Below are 18,919 nucleotides of genomic sequence, written 5' to 3' on the forward strand. Positions count from 1 at the left end.
ATATATGTATGTAAAAGAAAAAAAAACTAAAAAAAAACTTGAATAAAAATTCGAGCATGATTTGTAAAAATTGACTTCTCGATTTATCTGCTGGTGAAATAAATAAAAAGGCGTATAATGGTGAACAAAGCAGTTTTTACTTGAAATCAAACAAACAAACAAAAACGAAAGCTTTCATCTTTACATGCCGCACTGTAGGAGACCACCAGCGTAAAAGCTTTCCCCAATTCGGTATATAACAAATGGGCAGAGTATTCAGTCGCTATAGAATCGCTTGTCACCTGACCCACACAACATGTCCAGCTCGGGAATTGTACTTTACGGCACAGACTTCAGTCCCTGCGTAAGGGCCGTCAAACTGACCCTGAAGGCTCTAAATTTGGACTACGAGTACAAGGAGGTGAATCTTCAGGCGGGCGAGCACTTGAGCGAGGAATATCTGAAGAAGAATCCCCAGCACACGGTACCGGTGCTCGATGACAATGGTACTCTGCTCTGGGACTCGCATGCCATTGCCGCCTACTTGGTGGACAAGTATGCCAAGTCGGACGAACTGTATCCCAAGGATCTAGTCAAGCGGGCGATCATCAATCAGCGCCTGTTCTTCGAAGCCAGCGCAATCTTCCCTGGGCTAGTCAATGTTGTCGGTCCCTTCTGGACCACCGGATGCACAGTGGTGCCCCAGGAGAAGCTGGACTCCATTCATCGGAGTCTAAAGATGCTGGAAACCTTCCTGAGCAGCAGCTCCTATCTGGTGGGTGATTCCCTGACCCTTGCCGATCTGCTCTCCGGACCCACAGTTAGTGCCCTCCGCGCTGCCGTCGACATTGAGCCCGTGGAGTACCCCAAGGTATGCGCTTGGTTGGATCGCCTCAATCAGATTCCCTACTACAAGGCAATCAATGAGGGTCCGGTTCAGGGCTACGTCGCCTTCTTGCGCAGCAAGTGGACCAAACTGGGTGCCTAAGTAGGGAAAAGAATCCACATTAGTACTGAACCCATTATGAACCCATAAACTTGAGCCACCATGTACATTGTCTGCATACTAGTTAATAAATTTTAACTTTTTCTTAAGAAAAGAAAAATTTATGATCTTTACTTTGGAATTTGGTATACTGGTTTTGTTGTTTTGATCCAGGAACGACTATAGTTGCTCTATATATTAGAAGGTATCATATAGTGCATACTTGTAGGCTAAACTTGTATATGGGGCTTGAGTCAATATTATTATCTCACAGTTGGGGAACCCGACCGTAGTGTTTTTATCGCTCGTTTTATGTGCGTTCTAGTTGATATTCGTCAGTGTACAACTACAAAAGTTTATTTAAGATACGAATGGGGCAAGCTCGTTAAGCTCGTTTAGATTTCTGTGTATGGGAAATTTAGTGAAACTTGGGTCTCTCTGGTAATCGCATCATGTCGGATAAATTGATTTTGTATGGCATGGACATTAGTCCTCCTGTTCGCGCCTGCAAGCTAACCTTGCGTGCCTTGAAATTGGACTACGAATACAAGGAAATGGATCTACTGGCAGGAGATCACTTCAAGGATGAGTTCCTCAAGAAGAATCCGCAGCACACCGTGCCACTTCTCGAAGATAATGGTGCCCTAATTTGGGATTCACATGCGATTGTTTGCTACCTGGTGGACAAGTACGCCAAGTCGGATGAGCTATATCCCAGGGATCTGGTGTTGCGCGCCCGGGTGGATCAGCGTTTGTTCTTTGATGCCAGCATTCTGTTTATGTCGCTGCGAAATGTCAGTATACCCTTTTTTCTGCGCCACGTCAGTATGCTGCCTCATGTTTCAGCGGAACGTGAGTATAATCATGAATACCATATAGAATCTGACCAATTTTTACCATATCCGTAGTCTTTATTGATGTTCCGAAGGTTCTTAGTAACGTGGATTTTGTCAACCTGGCCACCTATGACTTCCAAACGCCGGAACGCGATCCCAAAGTTGCAGATCTGCCCACACCACTGTATGCCATGTACGATCGGGAGCCCAGTCACAATGTGCAGTACCAGGTGCAGTATTGGATGAACCAGACATCCGAAATCAGTGTCCACAAGCTGCACGTGGGAGTGACCAGTTACGGGCGAGCTTGGAATATGACCCGAAACTCCGGCATCACCGGCTATCCACCAATTCCGTCGGCAAATGGAGCTGCACCGCCGGGAAGGCAAACTGTTACGCCAGGATTGCTCAGCTGGCCGGAGATTTGTGATTTGCTGCAGCAGCAACCACAGGATCGCGAGGTTCCCCATCTGCGCAAAGTGGGCGATCCCACCAAGCGTTTCGGCATCTATGCGTACCGGGCGGCGGATGATCAAGGGGAGAATGGCCTATGGGTGGGCTACGAGGATCCCATGACGGCGGCCATCAAGGCGGGATTTGTGCATGCCCAAGGATTGGGAGGAGTGGCCTTCCACGAGCTGTCCATGGATGATTTTCGTGGTCAGTGTGCTGGCGAAAAATTTCCCATTCTGCGAAGCATTAAGTTTAAGCTATAAAACAAATGCTCTTTGCTTTAAATTCAAAATTTGCTAGCTGTCACAATTATCCTTTTGCTTTTTCAGTGTATTTGTAAAATATGCATGGATTGCAATAAATTTCATTTAAAATAGTAAACGAGTGCATTCCGAGTTTTATATTTTCTTTAGAAATATAAGAATCCGCTTGTTTATTTAATGAAAACTAGGATAAATTGAGATGCGAGGACGGTGAGCAAAAAAGAAAAACAAAATCAGGAAATAAACCGGCCAAGTGGAATCCTGTAAAGGCGAAAAGGAAAAAGTAAAAGCGAGAAGGCAACTGAAGTGGCAGGCGGAGCGTAAAGCAAAGCAAACTGCTCAAATGCCACTGACACGATGGGTGGAATTTTCGTGGAGCCATGCTGGCAAGGATGTGGGGGTGGTTGGGTGACGCGGCGAGATGGGGTGCGTTGGGGTGGCATGGCGACTGGTTGGGCCAAAGTAAAAGTTGAAATTAAACCAATTAGTTTGCCTGCCACCACTTTCCCGTCGCCGCTGCAATGAGGCGCATAAGTTTCTGAGATGCCCACAAAGTCACAAGTTCCTAAAAATGCATAAAAAACAAAAAAAAAATTAGTCCTTGAAATTGTTTATGCCTTTGAAGCTTTAAAGGCTTTAAAAAAAAGCTTTCTAAGTAGGAAACAAATGGAAAATTCAAGTACTTTTTATAGATTGCCATACAACTGCAACTAAAAACAAAAAATGTTGAATTTTTTCATTATAATAAATATTTCCGGATTGCGTGACTCCAATTTCAGCTCACGGCAGCATCTCCTGCAGGACTTTCGTGGGGTTTGGAAACGGACTTCACCCAGCAGGTATTTAGACTTGGGCTCCTTTTTCAAGAGTATTTTAAACGACGGCGCGGCCCTTTTGGGAACATGGGGCATGCGTAGGGCGGGGAGTTCGAGACCCGAGCGCAGATAAGAGGCAAATTTGGAAGTGGCATAAAACGGGGGCGAGTTGGGGTTGCTGAGTTGCAAGGGGGTAGGGTGGTTGGCTAGCTGCTTGGGCGGATGGCGCCGTCATAAATTAATTATGATTTAACAACTTTAGCATGCACGACACGGCAGGAAAACTTTGCGCTTTTCATTCCCCCCTTCCCTCGTCTATTTTGTGTCGCTTTTGTGGAGGGGAAAATTTTATAATTTTAATGAGCGCAAAAAAGTTGTAAACTTTTGGCTGCGTTGCCATTGGAAATGCACTCCATGCTAGATAGTAATTTATATACAACATAAAAAAATGTTATACATCAAGGACATTTACCGGTCAAGATGGCACTTAGATGGCTACAAAATCTTCGGTTAACTCAGAACAGTAAATGATTATTCAAACACAATACATTTTTAAACACTTTGCCAACAGCGTAAGTTTTAATACATGATATTAAAAGCCATTTTACATACAATTTTACTTTAGGCAATGCTCTCTTATCGATGAGACAATGGCTTCCGCATCATTGTTTTCCAGCTCCGCTCTTGATATCCTCAAAAGCCTTTTGCCACAGCTTGTCAAACTGCTTGGGCAGCTTGGAGCGGATCTTATCGGCCAGCAGGCGGGCTCCTCTCAAGTTGTCCTCCTCATGGAAGGGCAATGCAGAGATGCGTGCCAACCAGGCGGATAACTTGGGGTATTTGGCCGCATCCACGGGACAGTAGCTCAGGTGCAGAGTGCTCACGGTGGCCACAATGCTAAAGTCGGCGATGGTCAGCTGAGGACCGGCCACATAGGGATTCTCCGCCAGAAACTGCTCCAGCAAGGCGTAGGCATCCTTCAGCTCAGCCAAGCGATCCTTGGGCACCTCAGTGGCATTCTCCTTGAACAGAGCTCTCTGCAGTTGCTTGAAGATGCCGTGAAAAAGGACACCGGTCTCGAAATGCAGCCGCTGATCCACCACAGCTCGCTTTAGCGGATCCTTTGGATAGAGCTCATCCGACTGGGCGTACTTGTTCACCAGATAGCCGATGATGGCGTGTGAGTCCCAAATGCACGACTCACCATCCTCCAGCATGGGCACCGTGTGCTGGGGATTCTTGCGTAACATATCCGGCTTCAGATGATCGCCCGCCTGCATGTCCAGCGTATGGAACTCATGGTCCAGCTTGAGGGCACGAAGGGTCAGCAAAACGGCACGGACCGACGGACTGGACTCAGTGCCATATAGAATCAGGTTAACCATCGTTGTTGCTTAACTTATTGCCTTCTCGCTGGTTGAATTGAGATTCGTAGCACACAGTGGGCCATCCACAACTGACTCAAGGCAGTCTAAATAATTTTAATTTCTTTCAACCGCGATAAGATTAGATACTAAACTTAGTTTCTTGATAATTACCACAAAGACGTCATAATGCTGCAAGTTTAAGTTTGCCTGATTGTTTATTAATGCCCGAGATAAGTCGGTCTGCTATCTATAGCTGCGTCAATATTTGATCAATGTCCCCGTGATTTATTTGATCATAGTTGGAGCACCAAAGGGGCTACTAATTTACACTGCTAGAAAAATCTAAGTGAAACATAAAGTAACCACATTCATTAGCAGTGTTTCTTTGCAAAGATTTTCATATAAATATAATGCTTAAACAATAGGATCAATAGTAACCAATTTAAATAATTTATTATTATTATTATTTTGTATTAAATCATATATTTTTATCCATAATCTATCCCCAATAACCTTAAGCTTTATGTCAGCTTAAACTTTTATGTTCTCGAGCTTTTAGAAACTTTCAAGCTTCGTTAAGAATACTTGAATTGTAAATTTACATGGGTTCTACATGGGTCAAATAGACTACAATACTACAATAAATCATAAAAGAAGTATAATTATTAAATTAATTTCTTTTGTCAACCAATGTTTCAAAGACCTGCTTTATTATTTATGGGTATATATTTTTTGTAGTTCCCTGCAGATGTTGTTTTAAAATTAGTATAATATGGATGATTCCAGAACTATTCAGTTGCAGGTAATCAATGTTTTGTATGATGAAATAAACATATTATATATATGTTTTTTCTAACTGTTTGGCATAGAGGCAAACAAACACATGGGTTCGAGCTTTTTTATTCGATTTACGAAGTTCTCTCTCATTCAGCAAATAGCTTGCGGCAAAAAGGTGTGTGCTATATACAGTAATTAGAGAGATTAGTCGAAAGAGAAACGCTGCCGGGTAAACAACACATATCATGTCGAGCTCTGGAATTGTACTCTATGGGGCAGACCTCAGTCCCTGTGTGAGGGCCGTCAAACTGACCCTAAAGGCCCTGAATCTGGACTACGAGTACAAGGAGGTGAATCTTCAGGCGGGTGAGCACCTGAGCGAGGAATATCTGAAGAAGAATCCCCAGCACACGGTACCGGTGCTCGATGATAATGGCACTTTCATCTGGGACTCCCATGCCATTGCCGCCTACTTGGTGGACAAGTATGCCAAGTCGGATGAGCTGTATCCCAAGGATCTGGTCAAGCGGGCGATCATCAATCAGCGTCTCTTCTTCGATGCCAGTGTAATCTACGCTAGTCTTGCCAATGTAAGCGGTCCGTTTTGGATAAATGGTGTTACCGAAGTGCCCCAGGAAAAACTGGACGCCATACACCGGGGTCTGAAGCTGCTGGAGACGTTCCTGGGCAACAGCCCCTACCTGGCCGGCGATTCACTGACCCTCGCCGATCTGTCCACCGGACCCACTGTAAGCGCTCTGCCAGCTGCCGTGGACATAGATCCTGCGACATATCCCAAGGTCACCGCCTGGTTGGATCGCCTCAATAAGCTGCCCTACTACAAGGAGATCAACGAGGCTCCGGCCCAGAACTACGTCGCCTTCCTGCGCAGCAAGTGGACCAAGCTGGGCGACAAGTGAAACTAAACTTATATTTAAGTTTTTATGACATTTCACAATTTTGAATTCTATCTATTAACAATGTACACATCCATTTCTAAAACATAAACTTCTTCAATAAAATATAAAATATATATACAATATTTTACTTGAAATATTTGCATTTTAATTTAACAGTTTGTTTAAAATATCTTTGCTTTACTAAGCAAATTCCGGAGCTAAGCAACTTGGGTATACGAGAGTACATACATACATACAAACATATGTACAATATGCCGATAAGAAAGCCAAATCAGCGCAGAATAAATATACACAGCTTAAACATCTATATTCGCCAAAAAGCTTTAAACAAATTAGTTTGTAGAAGAGAGAGAAGAGAGAAAAAAGATCTGGCTTAAATTAAGTTCGGCTTGATTTACATAGCCAATGGGGAATCACAAAAAACAAATTTTCATGCTACTTCATATATAGTAAGATATATAGATATAGCACATATTCCAAGCTTAATGGATTTTGCGGTGACAGGAGTTTAATGATCTTGAAATTTATGTATAGATTATTTAATCCGAAAAGGACATTTTTAAGTTCCTTAAATTATGGTGTAAATAGACTTGACTGTATTAAAGCTCTAATATATGTATGTAAAAGAAAAAAAAACTAAAAAAAAACTTGAATAAAAATTCGAGCATGATTTGTAAAAATTGACTTCTCGATTTATCTGCTGGTGAAATAAATAAAAAGGCGTATAATGGTGAACAAAGCAGTTTTTACTTGAAATCAAACAAACAAACAAAAACGAAAGCTTTCATCTTTACATGCCGCACTGTAGGAGACCACCAGCGTAAAAGCTTTCCCCAATTCGGTATATAACAAATGGGCAGAGTATTCAGTCGCTATAGAATCGCTTGTCACCTGACCCACACAACATGTCCAGCTCGGGAATTGTACTTTACGGCACAGACTTCAGTCCCTGCGTAAGGGCCGTCAAACTGACCCTGAAGGCTCTAAATTTGGACTACGAGTACAAGGAGGTGAATCTTCAGGCGGGCGAGCACTTGAGCGAGGAATATCTGAAGAAGAATCCCCAGCACACGGTACCGGTGCTCGATGACAATGGTACTCTGCTCTGGGACTCGCATGCCATTGCCGCCTACTTGGTGGACAAGTATGCCAAGTCGGACGAACTGTATCCCAAGGATCTAGTCAAGCGGGCGATCATCAATCAGCGCCTGTTCTTCGAAGCCAGCGCAATCTTCCCTGGGCTAGTCAATGTTGTCGGTCCCTTCTGGACCACCGGATGCACAGTGGTGCCCCAGGAGAAGCTGGACTCCATTCATCGGAGTCTAAAGATGCTGGAAACCTTCCTGAGCAGCAGCTCCTATCTGGTGGGTGATTCCCTGACCCTTGCCGATCTGCTCTCCGGACCCACAGTTAGTGCCCTCCGCGCTGCCGTCGACATTGAGCCCGTGGAGTACCCCAAGGTATGCGCTTGGTTGGATCGCCTCAATCAGATTCCCTACTACAAGGCAATCAATGAGGGTCCGGTTCAGGGCTACGTCGCCTTCTTGCGCAGCAAGTGGACCAAACTGGGTGCCTAAGTAGGGAAAAGAATCCACATTAGTACTGAACCCATTATGAACCCATAAACTTGAGCCACCATGTACATTGTCTGCATACTAGTTAATAAATTTTAACTTTTTCTTAAGAAAAGAAAAATTTATGATCTTTACTTTGGAATTTGGTATACTGGTTTTGTTGTTTTGATCCAGGAACGACTATAGTTGCTCTATATATTAGAAGGTATCATATAGTGCATACTTGTAGGCTAAACTTGTATATGGGGCTTGAGTCAATATTATTATCTCACAGTTGGGGAACCCGACCGTAGTGTTTTTATCGCTCGTTTTATGTGCGTTCTAGTTGATATTCGTCAGTGTACAACTACAAAAGTTTATTTAAGATACGAATGGGGCAAGCTCGTTAAGCTCGTTTAGATTTCTGTGTATGGGAAATTTAGTGAAACTTGGGTCTCTCTGGTAATCGCATCATGTCGGATAAATTGATTTTGTATGGCATGGACATTAGTCCTCCTGTTCGCGCCTGCAAGCTAACCTTGCGTGCCTTGAAATTGGACTACGAATACAAGGAAATGGATCTACTGGCAGGAGATCACTTCAAGGATGAGTTCCTCAAGAAGAATCCGCAGCACACCGTGCCACTTCTCGAAGATAATGGTGCCCTAATTTGGGATTCACATGCGATTGTTTGCTACCTGGTGGACAAGTACGCCAAGTCGGATGAGCTATATCCCAGGGATCTGGTGTTGCGCGCCCGGGTGGATCAGCGTTTGTTCTTTGATGCCAGCATTCTGTTTATGTCGCTGCGAAATGTCAGTATACCCTTTTTTCTGCGCCACGTAAGCCTGGTTCCCAAGGAGAAGGTGGACAACATCAAAGATGCATATGGCCATTTGGAGAAGTTTCTAGGGGATAATCCCTATTTGACCGGATCGCAACTGACCATAGCTGATTTCTGCTGCGGAGCTACTGCATCCTCACTGGCCGCTGTTCTTGATCTGGATGAGAAAAAGTATCCCAAGGTGGCTGCTTGGCTTGAACGCCTCTCCAAGTTGCCCCATTATGAGGAGGACAATCTGCGAGGCACGAAGAAGTACATCAACTTATTGAAACCCGTATTAAACTTGGAGTAATAGTAATTTGTATTAAACAGAAAACCATAAAATGTCCAAGAAAACGAATAAAATCGAATCAAAAATGTATTACAACTGATTTGTAACAATAATGCATCGTTTTTTAATCATAATAAAACTATCATTAAATATTGAATTTTATAGAGAGAGATAATACAAGGGATGGAATAATTGAAATGATCACTTTTATAACCATAAAATCTATCTGTAATCTATAACCATAGATAGTTAATTTCCAAAAATTGCTGCTTCACTGTTTAATATAATCAACTGGCTTATCGTTTAAATTATGACAAGGGTCTTTGAATCCCAAAACGATGAGTAAACAAATAGAAATGTTTAACATGTGAGCTTTGAATTGTAAAGCTTTAAAATGTGAAATACATAAATATTACGTATACGACAGCTAAGAGATTTGTGGTTTATAAACATTGAGTATGTCAAACTGCAGAGTCATCGCTGATTTGCAAAGCTCTCTTAAGTGAAGAGCACCAGGTGGTGGCTGGTGCCTATATAAAGCCCCAAGTTTGGACTGTCAGTAAGCAGTTACTAGTCAATCGCCTTACAGCACACTACAGACATGGGAAAACTTACGCTTTACGGAATCGACGGTAGTCCTCCGGTCCGTTCGGTGCTGCTCACCCTGAGGGCCTTGAACTTGGACTTCGACTACAAGATCGTCAATCTGATGGAGAAGGAGCACCTGAAGCCAGAGTTCCTCAAGATCAATCCCCTGCACACGGTGCCCGCTCTGGATGATAATGGTTTCTACCTGTCCGATAGCCATGCCATTAACTCCTACCTGGTGAGCAAGTACGGCCGGAATGATTCTCTGTACCCCAAGGATCTGAAGAAGCGAGCCATTGTCGATCAGCGTCTGCACTACGACTCCAGTGTGGTGACCTCGACAGGAAGGGCCATCACCTTCCCACTCTTCTGGGAGAACAAGTCGGAGATTCCGCAGGCGAGGATCGATGCCCTGGAGGGTGTCTACAAGTCCCTCAATCTGTTCCTGGAGAATGGCAATTATCTGGCCGGCGACAACCTGACCATTGCCGATTTCCACGTCATCGCCAGCTTTACCGGCTTTTTGGTGTTCCTGCCCGTGGATGCCACCAAGTATCCCGATCTGGCTGCCTGGATCAAGCGCATCAAGGAGCTGCCATACTACGAGGAGGCGAATGGCTCTCGTGCTGCCCAAATCATCGAGTTCATCAAGAGCAAGAACTTTACTATTGTTTAAGGCATTTTAGTAATAGACAAAATACAAAAACAATATATTGACAATAGACAAAAAAAACAAAAATAAATAAGAACAACAAATATCATAACCACTTGACTTTTGTACTACTATTTAGCTTACTATCAGTCCAAACTTGTTTTGAGTGAATCGATAAGAGAAACTACTGGTTTCTTTTTGTGTTTGCTACTTGATAACTGCTTTAGATCTGGAGGCAGATATGATATATGGATCACAATATATAGAATGCAAATACATATGTAGTTTTCACTGGATTGATGAATTTTTAATTAAATTTTTATTAAAAATGTTTGGTGCTTACATATTCAGAGAAATGTTTAAAACTAAACTATTTAAATTCGAGCGATCGTAATTAACTAATTACTAAGAGGTCAACAGTACGTATATGAATCAATAAGTTTAGTACTTTGCCTTTAGCTTGCGGTAATTACTGGCTTATAACCAACATCTAATAATTAAGCATTGTTTGCAAGAATGTAGAAAGAGCAGGTGGTAAGAGCTTTTGAATAAAAATCTATAAAGCTCTCTTACGTCAAAAACCTTAGATTGATTATTAAAAGAGCACGGTAATATGGGCTGATGTCATCTAATTTGGTTTACTGTCGAGTCATCACAGCACAGCGAAACTCTCTTAATTTAAGAGAGCTCCCCAGCTATAAAAGCCCCACTGTGTTCAGGCGATTCAACGAGGTAAGAGCTCCAGTTACAGCAGAAAAAGCAAACAAGAACTGGAAAATGGGAAAACTTATTCTATATGGAATCGATGGGAGTCCACCAGTTCGCTCGGTCCTGCTAACCCTTAATGCCTTGGGGCTGGAATTCGAGTACAAGATTGTAAACCTGATGACCGGAGAGCACCTCAAGCCGGAATATCTGAAGATCAATCCACTTCATACTGTTCCTACCTTGGGGGACGATGGCTTCTATATCAACGATAGCCATGCCATCAATGCCTATCTGGTAAGCAAATACGGCAAGGATGATACCCTCTACCCCAAGGACCTTCAAAAGCGGGCCATTGTGGATCAACGGCTGCACTATGACTCCAGTGTCTTGGCCACCACGGGTCGTGCACTCACCGCCCCGTTGAGGGAGGGCAAGACCGAGATACCCAAGGCTAGATTCGATGCCCTGGAAGAGGTCTACAAGACACTCGACTTGTTCCTGGCAAGCAATGACTTTCTGGCTGGAAATTACCTAACCATCGCTGATTTCCACGTCATCGCAGTGCTTTCATCTACGATACTCCTCCGTGATGTGGATGCCACCAAATACCCAAAGTTGGCGGGTTGGATTCAGCGCATCAGGAGGTTGCCCTACTACGAGGAGGCCAACGGATCACGAATGTCGCAGGTTGCCAACTTTATCAAGAGCAAAAAATACACTATTGTCTAAACAGCTGCTATTTTTTACATACAAATCCTAATAAACTATAATATTTATCAAATCGAAACTTCGTATTATTTCTCTGTATTTAATCTGAAATGATATCTTTTAAACAAATATTTGCTATTTATTGCAGTACTTTTAAACACAATTACTCATCATAAATAACGATTTAAGCATTAATATAACTTAGTGCAGATTTACTGCAAATGGAATATGATATATTTACGCAAAACCAAGGCATGTTGTTTAAAAAACTCTCAAGATTTTTTCTCAAGAAAACTCAATGGAAACATTTTCTCGTACTTTGGACTGGAGTCCCAAACGGATCGGTTTCTTTCCTTGGATGTAGTGGCCGATGCACTGAGTCTGAGCCACTTCGAAGCTCTAGAAAGGTATAAATACCCAACTTACAAATCCCTGAAACCAGTAACTGTTTGAGTTTGGATCATGTCTGGTATTGTGCTGTACGGATTGGACATAAGTCCCCCAGTCAGATCCTGCCAGCTGACTTTGCGAGCCCTGGAGTTGGAGTATGAGTTCAAGGAGGTTGATCTTCTGGCCGGAGAGCATCGCAAGGAGGAGTATCTCAAGAAGAATCCGCAGCACACCATTCCGCTGCTGGATGACAATGGAGTCCTCGTGTGGGACTCGCATGCCATTGTCTGCTACCTGGTGGGCAAGTATGGCAAGACGGATGAGCTGTATCCCAGGGATCTGGTGAAGCGGGCACGGGTGGATCAGCGGCTGTACTTCGATGCCAGTGCTCTGTTCATGGCGCTTCGAAATATCTGTGCCCCTTACTTTTACAATAATGTCACGGAGATTTCGCGTGAGAAGGGCGACAATGTGAGGGATGGCTATGGCCACTTGGAGACCTTCCTGGCGGACAATACCTACATAACCGGAGACACTCTGACCGTTGCGGACTTTTGCTGTGCTGCCACGGCCTCATCTCTGCCGGCTTTCGTTCCCCTGGAGCCAGAGAAGTATCCGAAGGTCATCGCCTGGTTGGAGCGTCTCCAGGAGTTGCCCTACTACGAGGAAGCCAATGGCGTGGGCGCCAGGAAGTACGTGGACTTGCTGAAGGACCAGCTGACCCTTCTATAACCAGCATTTCCCACAATTATCGAGTGCGTTGCTGCATCAATTTTTAATTATCTGCTAATTAAAGAAAGCTGTTGACAAACGTTTGGCATTGTACACACTCGAAGAAAAAACCCATTAAGCAGCAATAAAATGCATTAAATACACATGTTCAATCAAAGAGTATAAGGTACTATTAACCAAAGTTAATAATGGGGGTACACTGTTTTAGAATTTAATACGAAACTTAAATATTAAGCCAGGTGAACTAGCTTGCCTATTTTTACGCCAACTCATTGCCGTAATTTAAGTGTAAATAATTTAATTTCAAGAAATATGTTTCCAGGGGTCGTGGGTTTTGGTGGGCGGACCTAATTAAAAATCCATTGACAGCTTGGCAGGTTCCCAAGGCCCGCAGGTTAGCTATATATTCGTCCTGCTACCGCACTGACCACTCATTCGTTAGTTCGCTGGAGAATGGGTAAGATCTCGCTATACGGCCTGGACGCCAGTCCGCCCACCCGGGCATGTCTGCTCACCCTGAAGGCGCTGGATCTGCCCTTCGAGTTTGTGTTCGTCAATCTGTTCGAGAAGGAGAACTTTAGCGAAGACTTCTCGAAGAAGAATCCGCAGCACACGGTGCCGCTGATGCAGGACGATGATGCCTGCATCTGGGACTCGCATGCCATCATGGCTTATCTGGTGGAAAAGTACGCGGCCAGCGATGAGCTCTATCCCAAGGATCTGCTGCAGCGCGCCAAAGTGGACCAATTGATGCACTTCGAGTCGGGTGTCATTTTCGAGTCGGCCCTAAGGAGACTCACCCGTCCGGTGCTCTTCTACGGCGAGCCCACCTTGCCCCGCAATCAGGTGGATCACATCCTGCAGGTCTACGATTTCGTAGAGACCTTTCTCGATGATCACGACTACATGGCTGGTGATCAGCTGACCATAGCCGATTTTAGCATTGTATCGACCATCACCTCGATTGGTGTTTTCCTGGAGCTGGATCAGGTCAAGTACCCTAAGATTGCCGCCTGGCTGGAGAGGCTCAAGGAGCTGCCCTACTACGAGGAGGCCAATGGCAAAGGAGCTGCCCAGTTCGTGGAGCTCTTGAGGTCCAAAAACTTCACCGTAGTTTCGTAAATGGCTTAACACTTTAATTGGAAATTATCGCTATCACAGTATTAATATTAGCAAGCAACAAACTTTTCCTATGTTTTGTGTTAAAATTATTAAATTAAATAGACAAAGCACCCCTTAAAAGTATTGTTATTACTGTTATTTACTTGTGTGTTAGTTTAACTGGAGGTTAATTTGACTGGTGCTTAGTTCCTCTGGGGGTTAGTTTACCTGGGGTTTTGTTCCTATATTTTTCCATGTCTTCTATATAAGTTATATACTCATAATTGGCGGTCAGCAATATTATTGAGCGATTGTCAATAATTGTAAGCATGACATTCAATACCTTATCCACTTGTTCGAGGTCTTTAACATGTTTACTTGAATCATGGCAAACCTACTGGATAGGTTGTTATCAACAATCACGAAAGTATTATTTGTATGAGTCAATTCTAGATTGTTTTGACGAAAGTACTTAAACAATTTCGATTATCGTTCGACGAACTGGTAGACCAAATCAAATGATTGCATAATTTAAGCAGAACACTATCCACAGAATTTGTAATTAAACAAATTTTTAAAGTTTCATTAAAACTTATGATGTTCTCTACACGAATCAAGTCTAAAAGGATCAATCAATATGAACCAATGAAATTCTCTTAGTAATATCTCTTAGCCATGCTCTCTTTACCTTTCAATTTGGTAACAAAATTTATACGTTCTCGATGCCAATAATCAGTAGAGAACGATAACTCCGAGTGCAAGCATGGTCAAGTTAACTCTGTATGGTGTGAATCCCAGTCCACCAGTTCGTGCCGTCAAACTTACTCTGGCTGCCCTCCAGCTGCCGTATGAGTTTGTAAACGTTAATATTTCGGGTCAGGAGCAGCTTTCTCCGGAATATCTAAAGAAGAATCCAGAGCACACGGTGCCTACACTGGAAGATGATGGTCACTTCATTTGGGATTCGCATGCCATTATCGCTTATCTGGTGTCCAAATATGCAGATTCGGATGCCCTGTATCCCAGAGATCTGCTCCAGCGAGCTGTGGTGGATCAGCGGCTGCACTTCGAGACAGGAGTGGTTTTCGCCAATGGCATTAAGGCCATCACCAAGCCGTTGTTCTTTAATGGCCTGAACAGGATTCCCAAGGAACGCTACGATGCCATTGTCGAGATCTATGACTTTGTGGAGACCTTCCTCGCTGGACATGATTACATTGCTGGGGATCAGCTCACCATTGCCGATTTTAGCCTGATCTCGTCGATTACCTCACTGGTGGCATTCGTGGAGATCGATAGGGTGAAATATTCCAGGATCATCGAATGGGTCAGGCGTTTGGAGAAGCTGCCATACTACGAGGAGGCCAATGCGAAAGGAGCACGGGAGTTGGAGACCATTCTAAAGTCCACAAATTTCACCTTTGCCACCTAGATTTCTGAAATTATAATGAATAAATTGGGAACTTATAATTGTTGGGGCTTGTTATCTCTTCATATTTTAGATTTAAGAGAAAGATCGCTGTAGGAAACAAGAGAACTTAGTTCCATTAAAGTAGCAAGAGAATTAAATGTGTATTAAGTACACAGAGAGATACATATATATTTTTGCCGGCAACAAACATTTTCGAGGGCTTTCCATTTTATTAGCCTCTGTCAGCATGACTTGCATTTCTCTTCGAGTACTGTGTACTCATATTCACATATGATAAGCGGTTATCAAAGAATACTTGTTGTTCTATGTTTGTGATTCATATAGTGCTCTCATATGTTTCCGCTAAAAGCCTTTTAATCAGTTTTATTATCTTTAGATGTTGGGATAGGTTAAAAATAAACATAAAAAGAAAAGTTAAGCGAGCTCAAAAGAGTAGGAGAATACTCAAACAGTTAGGTATGACAAAGATATATGTTTATACAGTTTATATATTCACATACATACATACATATCATTATAGACTTGTTAAGTGCATAAAGTAAATATAGAGATTTTTGCAAGTACACCGAATCTCTCTTAAATTTTCTCTTCCATTGATCCCAAGTCTTATATATTATATGAGTTATACGGCAGTTATAGGTTAGTTGGAAAAGAGATCCCACCGCGACAAGATGGTGAAATTGACTTTATACGGCTTGGACCCCAGTCCCCCAGTTCGCGCTGTTAAGCTTACATTGGCCGCTCTAAACCTAACCTACGAATATGTAAACGTTGACATTGTGGCTCGTGCCCAACTTTCGCCGGATTATCTGGAGAAGAATCCACAGCATACGGTGCCCACCCTGGAGGATGACGGTCACTACATCTGGGATTCGCATGCCATTATTGCCTATTTGGTCTCGAAATATGCTGACTCCGATGCCCTATACCCGAAAGATCCTCTCCAGCGGGCTGTTGTGGATCAGCGGCTGCACTTTGAGTCCGGAGTGGTCTTTGCCAATGGCATTAGGAGCATATCGAAGTCAGTGCTCTTCCAGGGACAGACGAAAGTACCCAAGGAGCGATACGATGCCATTATCGAGATCTACGATTTTGTGGAAACCTTTCTCAAGGGACAGGATTACATCGCTGGCAATCAACTGACCATTGCGGATTTCAGTCTCGTTTCATCGGTTGCCTCCCTAGAGGCCTTCGTGGCCTTGGATACGACTAAGTATCCCAGGATCGGTGCTTGGATCAAAAAGCTGGAACAGCTACCATACTACGAGGAGGCCAATGGCAAGGGCGCCCGCCAGTTGGTGGCCATTTTCAAGAAGACCAATTTCACATTCGAAACATGATATATTTTACAGTGTATAGAGTCACAATAAAGAATTGCTTAGAAAACTCTAGAGAGTATTTTTGTGGTGAAATAAATTGACTTGGACACCAATCAATAGAAGAGGGGAGAGAAAGTAACTAACTGAATTTCTTATCTATTGCTCTCGCTTCTCTTGATCATTCTCTTTGGAAATCCTATAAATATAGTGACTGTTCGCTGTTTGCGTTTAGTAATAGCAGAGACACCACCCAGCGACAAGATGCCCAAGTTGATTCTATACGGTTTAGAGGCAAGTCCGCCAGTTCGTGCCGCCAAATTGACCTTGGCTGCCCTGGATGTTCCCTACGAATTCGTCGAGGTAAACACTCTGGCCAAGGAGAACTTCTCTGAGGAGTTTCTGAAGAAGAATCCCCAGCACACGGTGCCCACGTTGGAGGACGATGGACATTTCATCTGGGACTCACATGCCATCATTGCCTATCTGGTATCCAAATACGGCAAAACGGACAGTCTCTATCCGAAAGATCTCCTCCAGCGTGCTGTCGTGGATCAGCGATTGCATTTCGAGTCCGGCGTGATTTTCGCTAACGCACTGAGAAGCATAACCAAACCACTTTTCGCCGGTCAGCAAACGACGATTCCTAAGGAGCGTTACGATGCGATTATTGAGGTCTATGACTTCCTGGAGACCTTCCTTGCTGGAAATGACTACGTCGCCGGCAGTCAGCTTACCATTGCCGACTTCAGTATTATCTCAACTGTGTCCTCGTTGGAGGCCTTCGTGAAGGTGGACACATCCAAATATCCTCGTATTGCTGCCTGGATCAAGAGACTCCAAAAGCTGCCCTACTACGAGGAGGCCAACGGCAATGGAGCTCGTATATTTGAGTCCATCATCAGAAAGTATAATATAACTTTCGCATCGAAGTAAATCATTTATACACATGCTTTATAAATAATATAATCTTAAGCATTTCGTACAGTAAACAAAATAAACAAATAGAAAATATACAAATAAAAATACAAAAGAGCACCTCGCCAGGTTTTTGTCAACTCTCTTGCGAAAATGTGTCTCTTTAACGTTCTCTTTCCAAATCAAATAAATATGGTGCCTCTTTGACTTCTACTTTTAGTAATGGAGCCAACCTCTTGAAGGCAAAATGTCCAAGTTGATTTTGTACGGAACAGAGGCCAGTCCTCCAGTTCGGGCCGCCAAACTGACCTTGGCCGCCCTTGGCATTCCCTACGAATACGTCAAAATAAACACCCTGGCCAAGGAGACCCTTTCGCCCGAGTTCTTGCGGAAGAATCCCCAGCATACGGTGCCCACTTTGGAGGACGATGGCCATTTCATCTGGGACTCACACGCAATCAGCGCATATCTGGTGTCCAAGTATGGCCAGAGTGACGCACTTTATCCGAAAGATCTCCTCCAGCGTGCTGTGGTGGACCAGCGATTGCACTTCGAGTCCGGCGTGGTCTTTGTCAGCGGACTGAGAGGCATTACCAAGCCGCTCTTTGCCACCGGTCAGACCACGATTCCCAAGGAGCGTTACGATGCCGTCATTGAGATCTATGACTTTGTAGAGACTTTTCTCACCGGACACGATTTCATTGCCGGTGATCAGCTGACCATTGCGGACTTTAGCCTCATCACATCTATTACCGCACTGGCGGTATTCGTGGACATTGATCCAGTAAAATACGCCAAAATAACTGCGTGGATCAAGAGGATTGAGGAACTACCTTATTACGAGGAGGCATGTGGCAAAGGTGCCCGGGATCTGGTGACCCTCCTCAAGAAATTCAATTTTACCTTCTCAACTTAATACTTTGTTTTTCGTATGTAATCAAATTGTTATTGTGTTCCTTAAGCAGATTTAAAATATTAAAACATTGCAAGACTATTCTCATTTTTATGAGAATAAATATAAAATTTATATTTCCCTAATAAAATCAACGAAAATGAAAACTCATCCAAAAGTACGGATATTGCAAAGCAATTTTGTAAAACTTCCACAGCGTTAAAATGATATCAGCACTTTAATTACACAAGTCATGCAATCGTATATCTCAGTCATTCTGTCATAAAAATAACTATTGGAAAATTATTTTTCAAATATTGTTAGCTTATAATTCCGATTATAGACATTTTTAAAAATCCCAAAATTATTCTGTTTTAAGAAGACAGATGAAATAGGTCAAGTGGAAGAATTTTCCAGCA

At 43.3% G+C, this 18,919-nt stretch overlaps 14 protein-coding genes across 14 annotated transcripts; 13 read left to right on the forward strand and 1 right to left on the reverse strand.

Annotated features, from left to right (window-relative positions):
• The first annotated feature begins 275 nt into the window (after positions 1-275).
• LOC117136319 (glutathione S-transferase 1-like) lies at positions 276-1,068 on the forward strand. Its single transcript, XM_033297169.1, has one exon. The coding sequence runs from the start codon at positions 296-298 to the stop codon at positions 965-967; it is 672 nt and encodes a 223-aa protein (XP_033153060.1). The 5' UTR covers positions 276-295; the 3' UTR covers positions 968-1,068.
• Positions 1,069-1,378: 310 nt separating this feature from the next.
• On the forward strand, positions 1,379-2,604 carry LOC117137049 (chitinase-like protein Idgf5). The gene is made up of 2 exons (XM_033298258.1): positions 1,379-1,816; positions 1,873-2,604. The coding sequence occupies exons 1-2, from the start codon at positions 1,417-1,419 to the stop codon at positions 2,514-2,516; spliced, it is 1,044 nt and encodes a 347-aa protein (XP_033154149.1). The 5' UTR covers positions 1,379-1,416; the 3' UTR covers positions 2,517-2,604.
• A 1,285-nt stretch (positions 2,605-3,889) lies between these two features.
• On the reverse strand, positions 3,890-4,773 carry LOC117137050 (glutathione S-transferase 1). The gene has a single exon (XM_033298259.1). It carries the CDS (start codon positions 4,714-4,716, stop codon positions 3,994-3,996), a length of 723 nt encoding a protein of 240 aa, XP_033154150.1. The 5' UTR covers positions 4,717-4,773; the 3' UTR covers positions 3,890-3,993.
• An 892-nt stretch (positions 4,774-5,665) lies between these two features.
• LOC117137051 (glutathione S-transferase 1-like) lies at positions 5,666-6,529 on the forward strand. The gene has a single exon (XM_033298260.1). It carries the CDS (start codon positions 5,721-5,723, stop codon positions 6,393-6,395), a length of 675 nt encoding a protein of 224 aa, XP_033154151.1. The 5' UTR covers positions 5,666-5,720; the 3' UTR covers positions 6,396-6,529.
• Positions 6,530-7,280: 751 nt separating this feature from the next.
• LOC117137052 (glutathione S-transferase 1-like) lies at positions 7,281-8,073 on the forward strand. The gene has a single exon (XM_033298261.1). It carries the CDS (start codon positions 7,301-7,303, stop codon positions 7,970-7,972), a length of 672 nt encoding a protein of 223 aa, XP_033154152.1. The 5' UTR covers positions 7,281-7,300; the 3' UTR covers positions 7,973-8,073.
• A 312-nt stretch (positions 8,074-8,385) lies between these two features.
• LOC117137053 (glutathione S-transferase 1-like) lies at positions 8,386-9,153 on the forward strand. The gene has a single exon (XM_033298262.1). It carries the CDS (start codon positions 8,422-8,424, stop codon positions 9,082-9,084), a length of 663 nt encoding a protein of 220 aa, XP_033154153.1. The 5' UTR covers positions 8,386-8,421; the 3' UTR covers positions 9,085-9,153.
• Positions 9,154-9,641: 488 nt separating this feature from the next.
• On the forward strand, positions 9,642-10,406 carry LOC117137868 (glutathione S-transferase 1-1-like). The gene has a single exon (XM_033299585.1). It carries the CDS (start codon positions 9,665-9,667, stop codon positions 10,325-10,327), a length of 663 nt encoding a protein of 220 aa, XP_033155476.1. The 5' UTR covers positions 9,642-9,664; the 3' UTR covers positions 10,328-10,406.
• Positions 10,407-11,048: 642 nt separating this feature from the next.
• On the forward strand, positions 11,049-11,798 carry LOC117136481 (glutathione S-transferase 1-like). Its single transcript, XM_033297417.1, has one exon. It carries the CDS (start codon positions 11,081-11,083, stop codon positions 11,738-11,740), a length of 660 nt encoding a protein of 219 aa, XP_033153308.1. The 5' UTR covers positions 11,049-11,080; the 3' UTR covers positions 11,741-11,798.
• A 383-nt stretch (positions 11,799-12,181) lies between these two features.
• Positions 12,182-12,980, forward strand: LOC117136303 (glutathione S-transferase 1-like). The gene has a single exon (XM_033297151.1). It carries the CDS (start codon positions 12,182-12,184, stop codon positions 12,839-12,841), a length of 660 nt encoding a protein of 219 aa, XP_033153042.1. The 3' UTR covers positions 12,842-12,980.
• Positions 12,981-13,282: 302 nt separating this feature from the next.
• LOC117137837 (glutathione S-transferase 1) lies at positions 13,283-13,982 on the forward strand. Its single transcript, XM_033299529.1, has one exon. It carries the CDS (start codon positions 13,295-13,297, stop codon positions 13,961-13,963), a length of 669 nt encoding a protein of 222 aa, XP_033155420.1. The 5' UTR covers positions 13,283-13,294; the 3' UTR covers positions 13,964-13,982.
• A 709-nt stretch (positions 13,983-14,691) lies between these two features.
• Positions 14,692-15,424, forward strand: LOC117137836 (glutathione S-transferase 1). Its single transcript, XM_033299528.1, has one exon. It carries the CDS (start codon positions 14,706-14,708, stop codon positions 15,372-15,374), a length of 669 nt encoding a protein of 222 aa, XP_033155419.1. The 5' UTR covers positions 14,692-14,705; the 3' UTR covers positions 15,375-15,424.
• A 602-nt stretch (positions 15,425-16,026) lies between these two features.
• LOC117136960 (glutathione S-transferase 1) lies at positions 16,027-16,765 on the forward strand. Its single transcript, XM_033298124.1, has one exon. It carries the CDS (start codon positions 16,046-16,048, stop codon positions 16,712-16,714), a length of 669 nt encoding a protein of 222 aa, XP_033154015.1. The 5' UTR covers positions 16,027-16,045; the 3' UTR covers positions 16,715-16,765.
• A 150-nt stretch (positions 16,766-16,915) lies between these two features.
• Positions 16,916-17,717, forward strand: LOC117136959 (glutathione S-transferase 1). The gene has a single exon (XM_033298123.1). It carries the CDS (start codon positions 16,955-16,957, stop codon positions 17,624-17,626), a length of 672 nt encoding a protein of 223 aa, XP_033154014.1. The 5' UTR covers positions 16,916-16,954; the 3' UTR covers positions 17,627-17,717.
• A 98-nt stretch (positions 17,718-17,815) lies between these two features.
• LOC117136961 (glutathione S-transferase 1) lies at positions 17,816-18,651 on the forward strand. Its single transcript, XM_033298125.1, has one exon. The coding sequence runs from the start codon at positions 17,856-17,858 to the stop codon at positions 18,522-18,524; it is 669 nt and encodes a 222-aa protein (XP_033154016.1). The 5' UTR covers positions 17,816-17,855; the 3' UTR covers positions 18,525-18,651.
• The last annotated feature ends 268 nt before the right edge of the window (positions 18,652-18,919 follow it).

This window comes from Drosophila mauritiana, chromosome 2R (genome assembly GCF_004382145.1).
Source record: "Drosophila mauritiana strain mau12 chromosome 2R, ASM438214v1, whole genome shotgun sequence".
NCBI classification, from domain to species: domain Eukaryota; kingdom Metazoa; phylum Arthropoda; class Insecta; order Diptera; family Drosophilidae; genus Drosophila; species Drosophila mauritiana.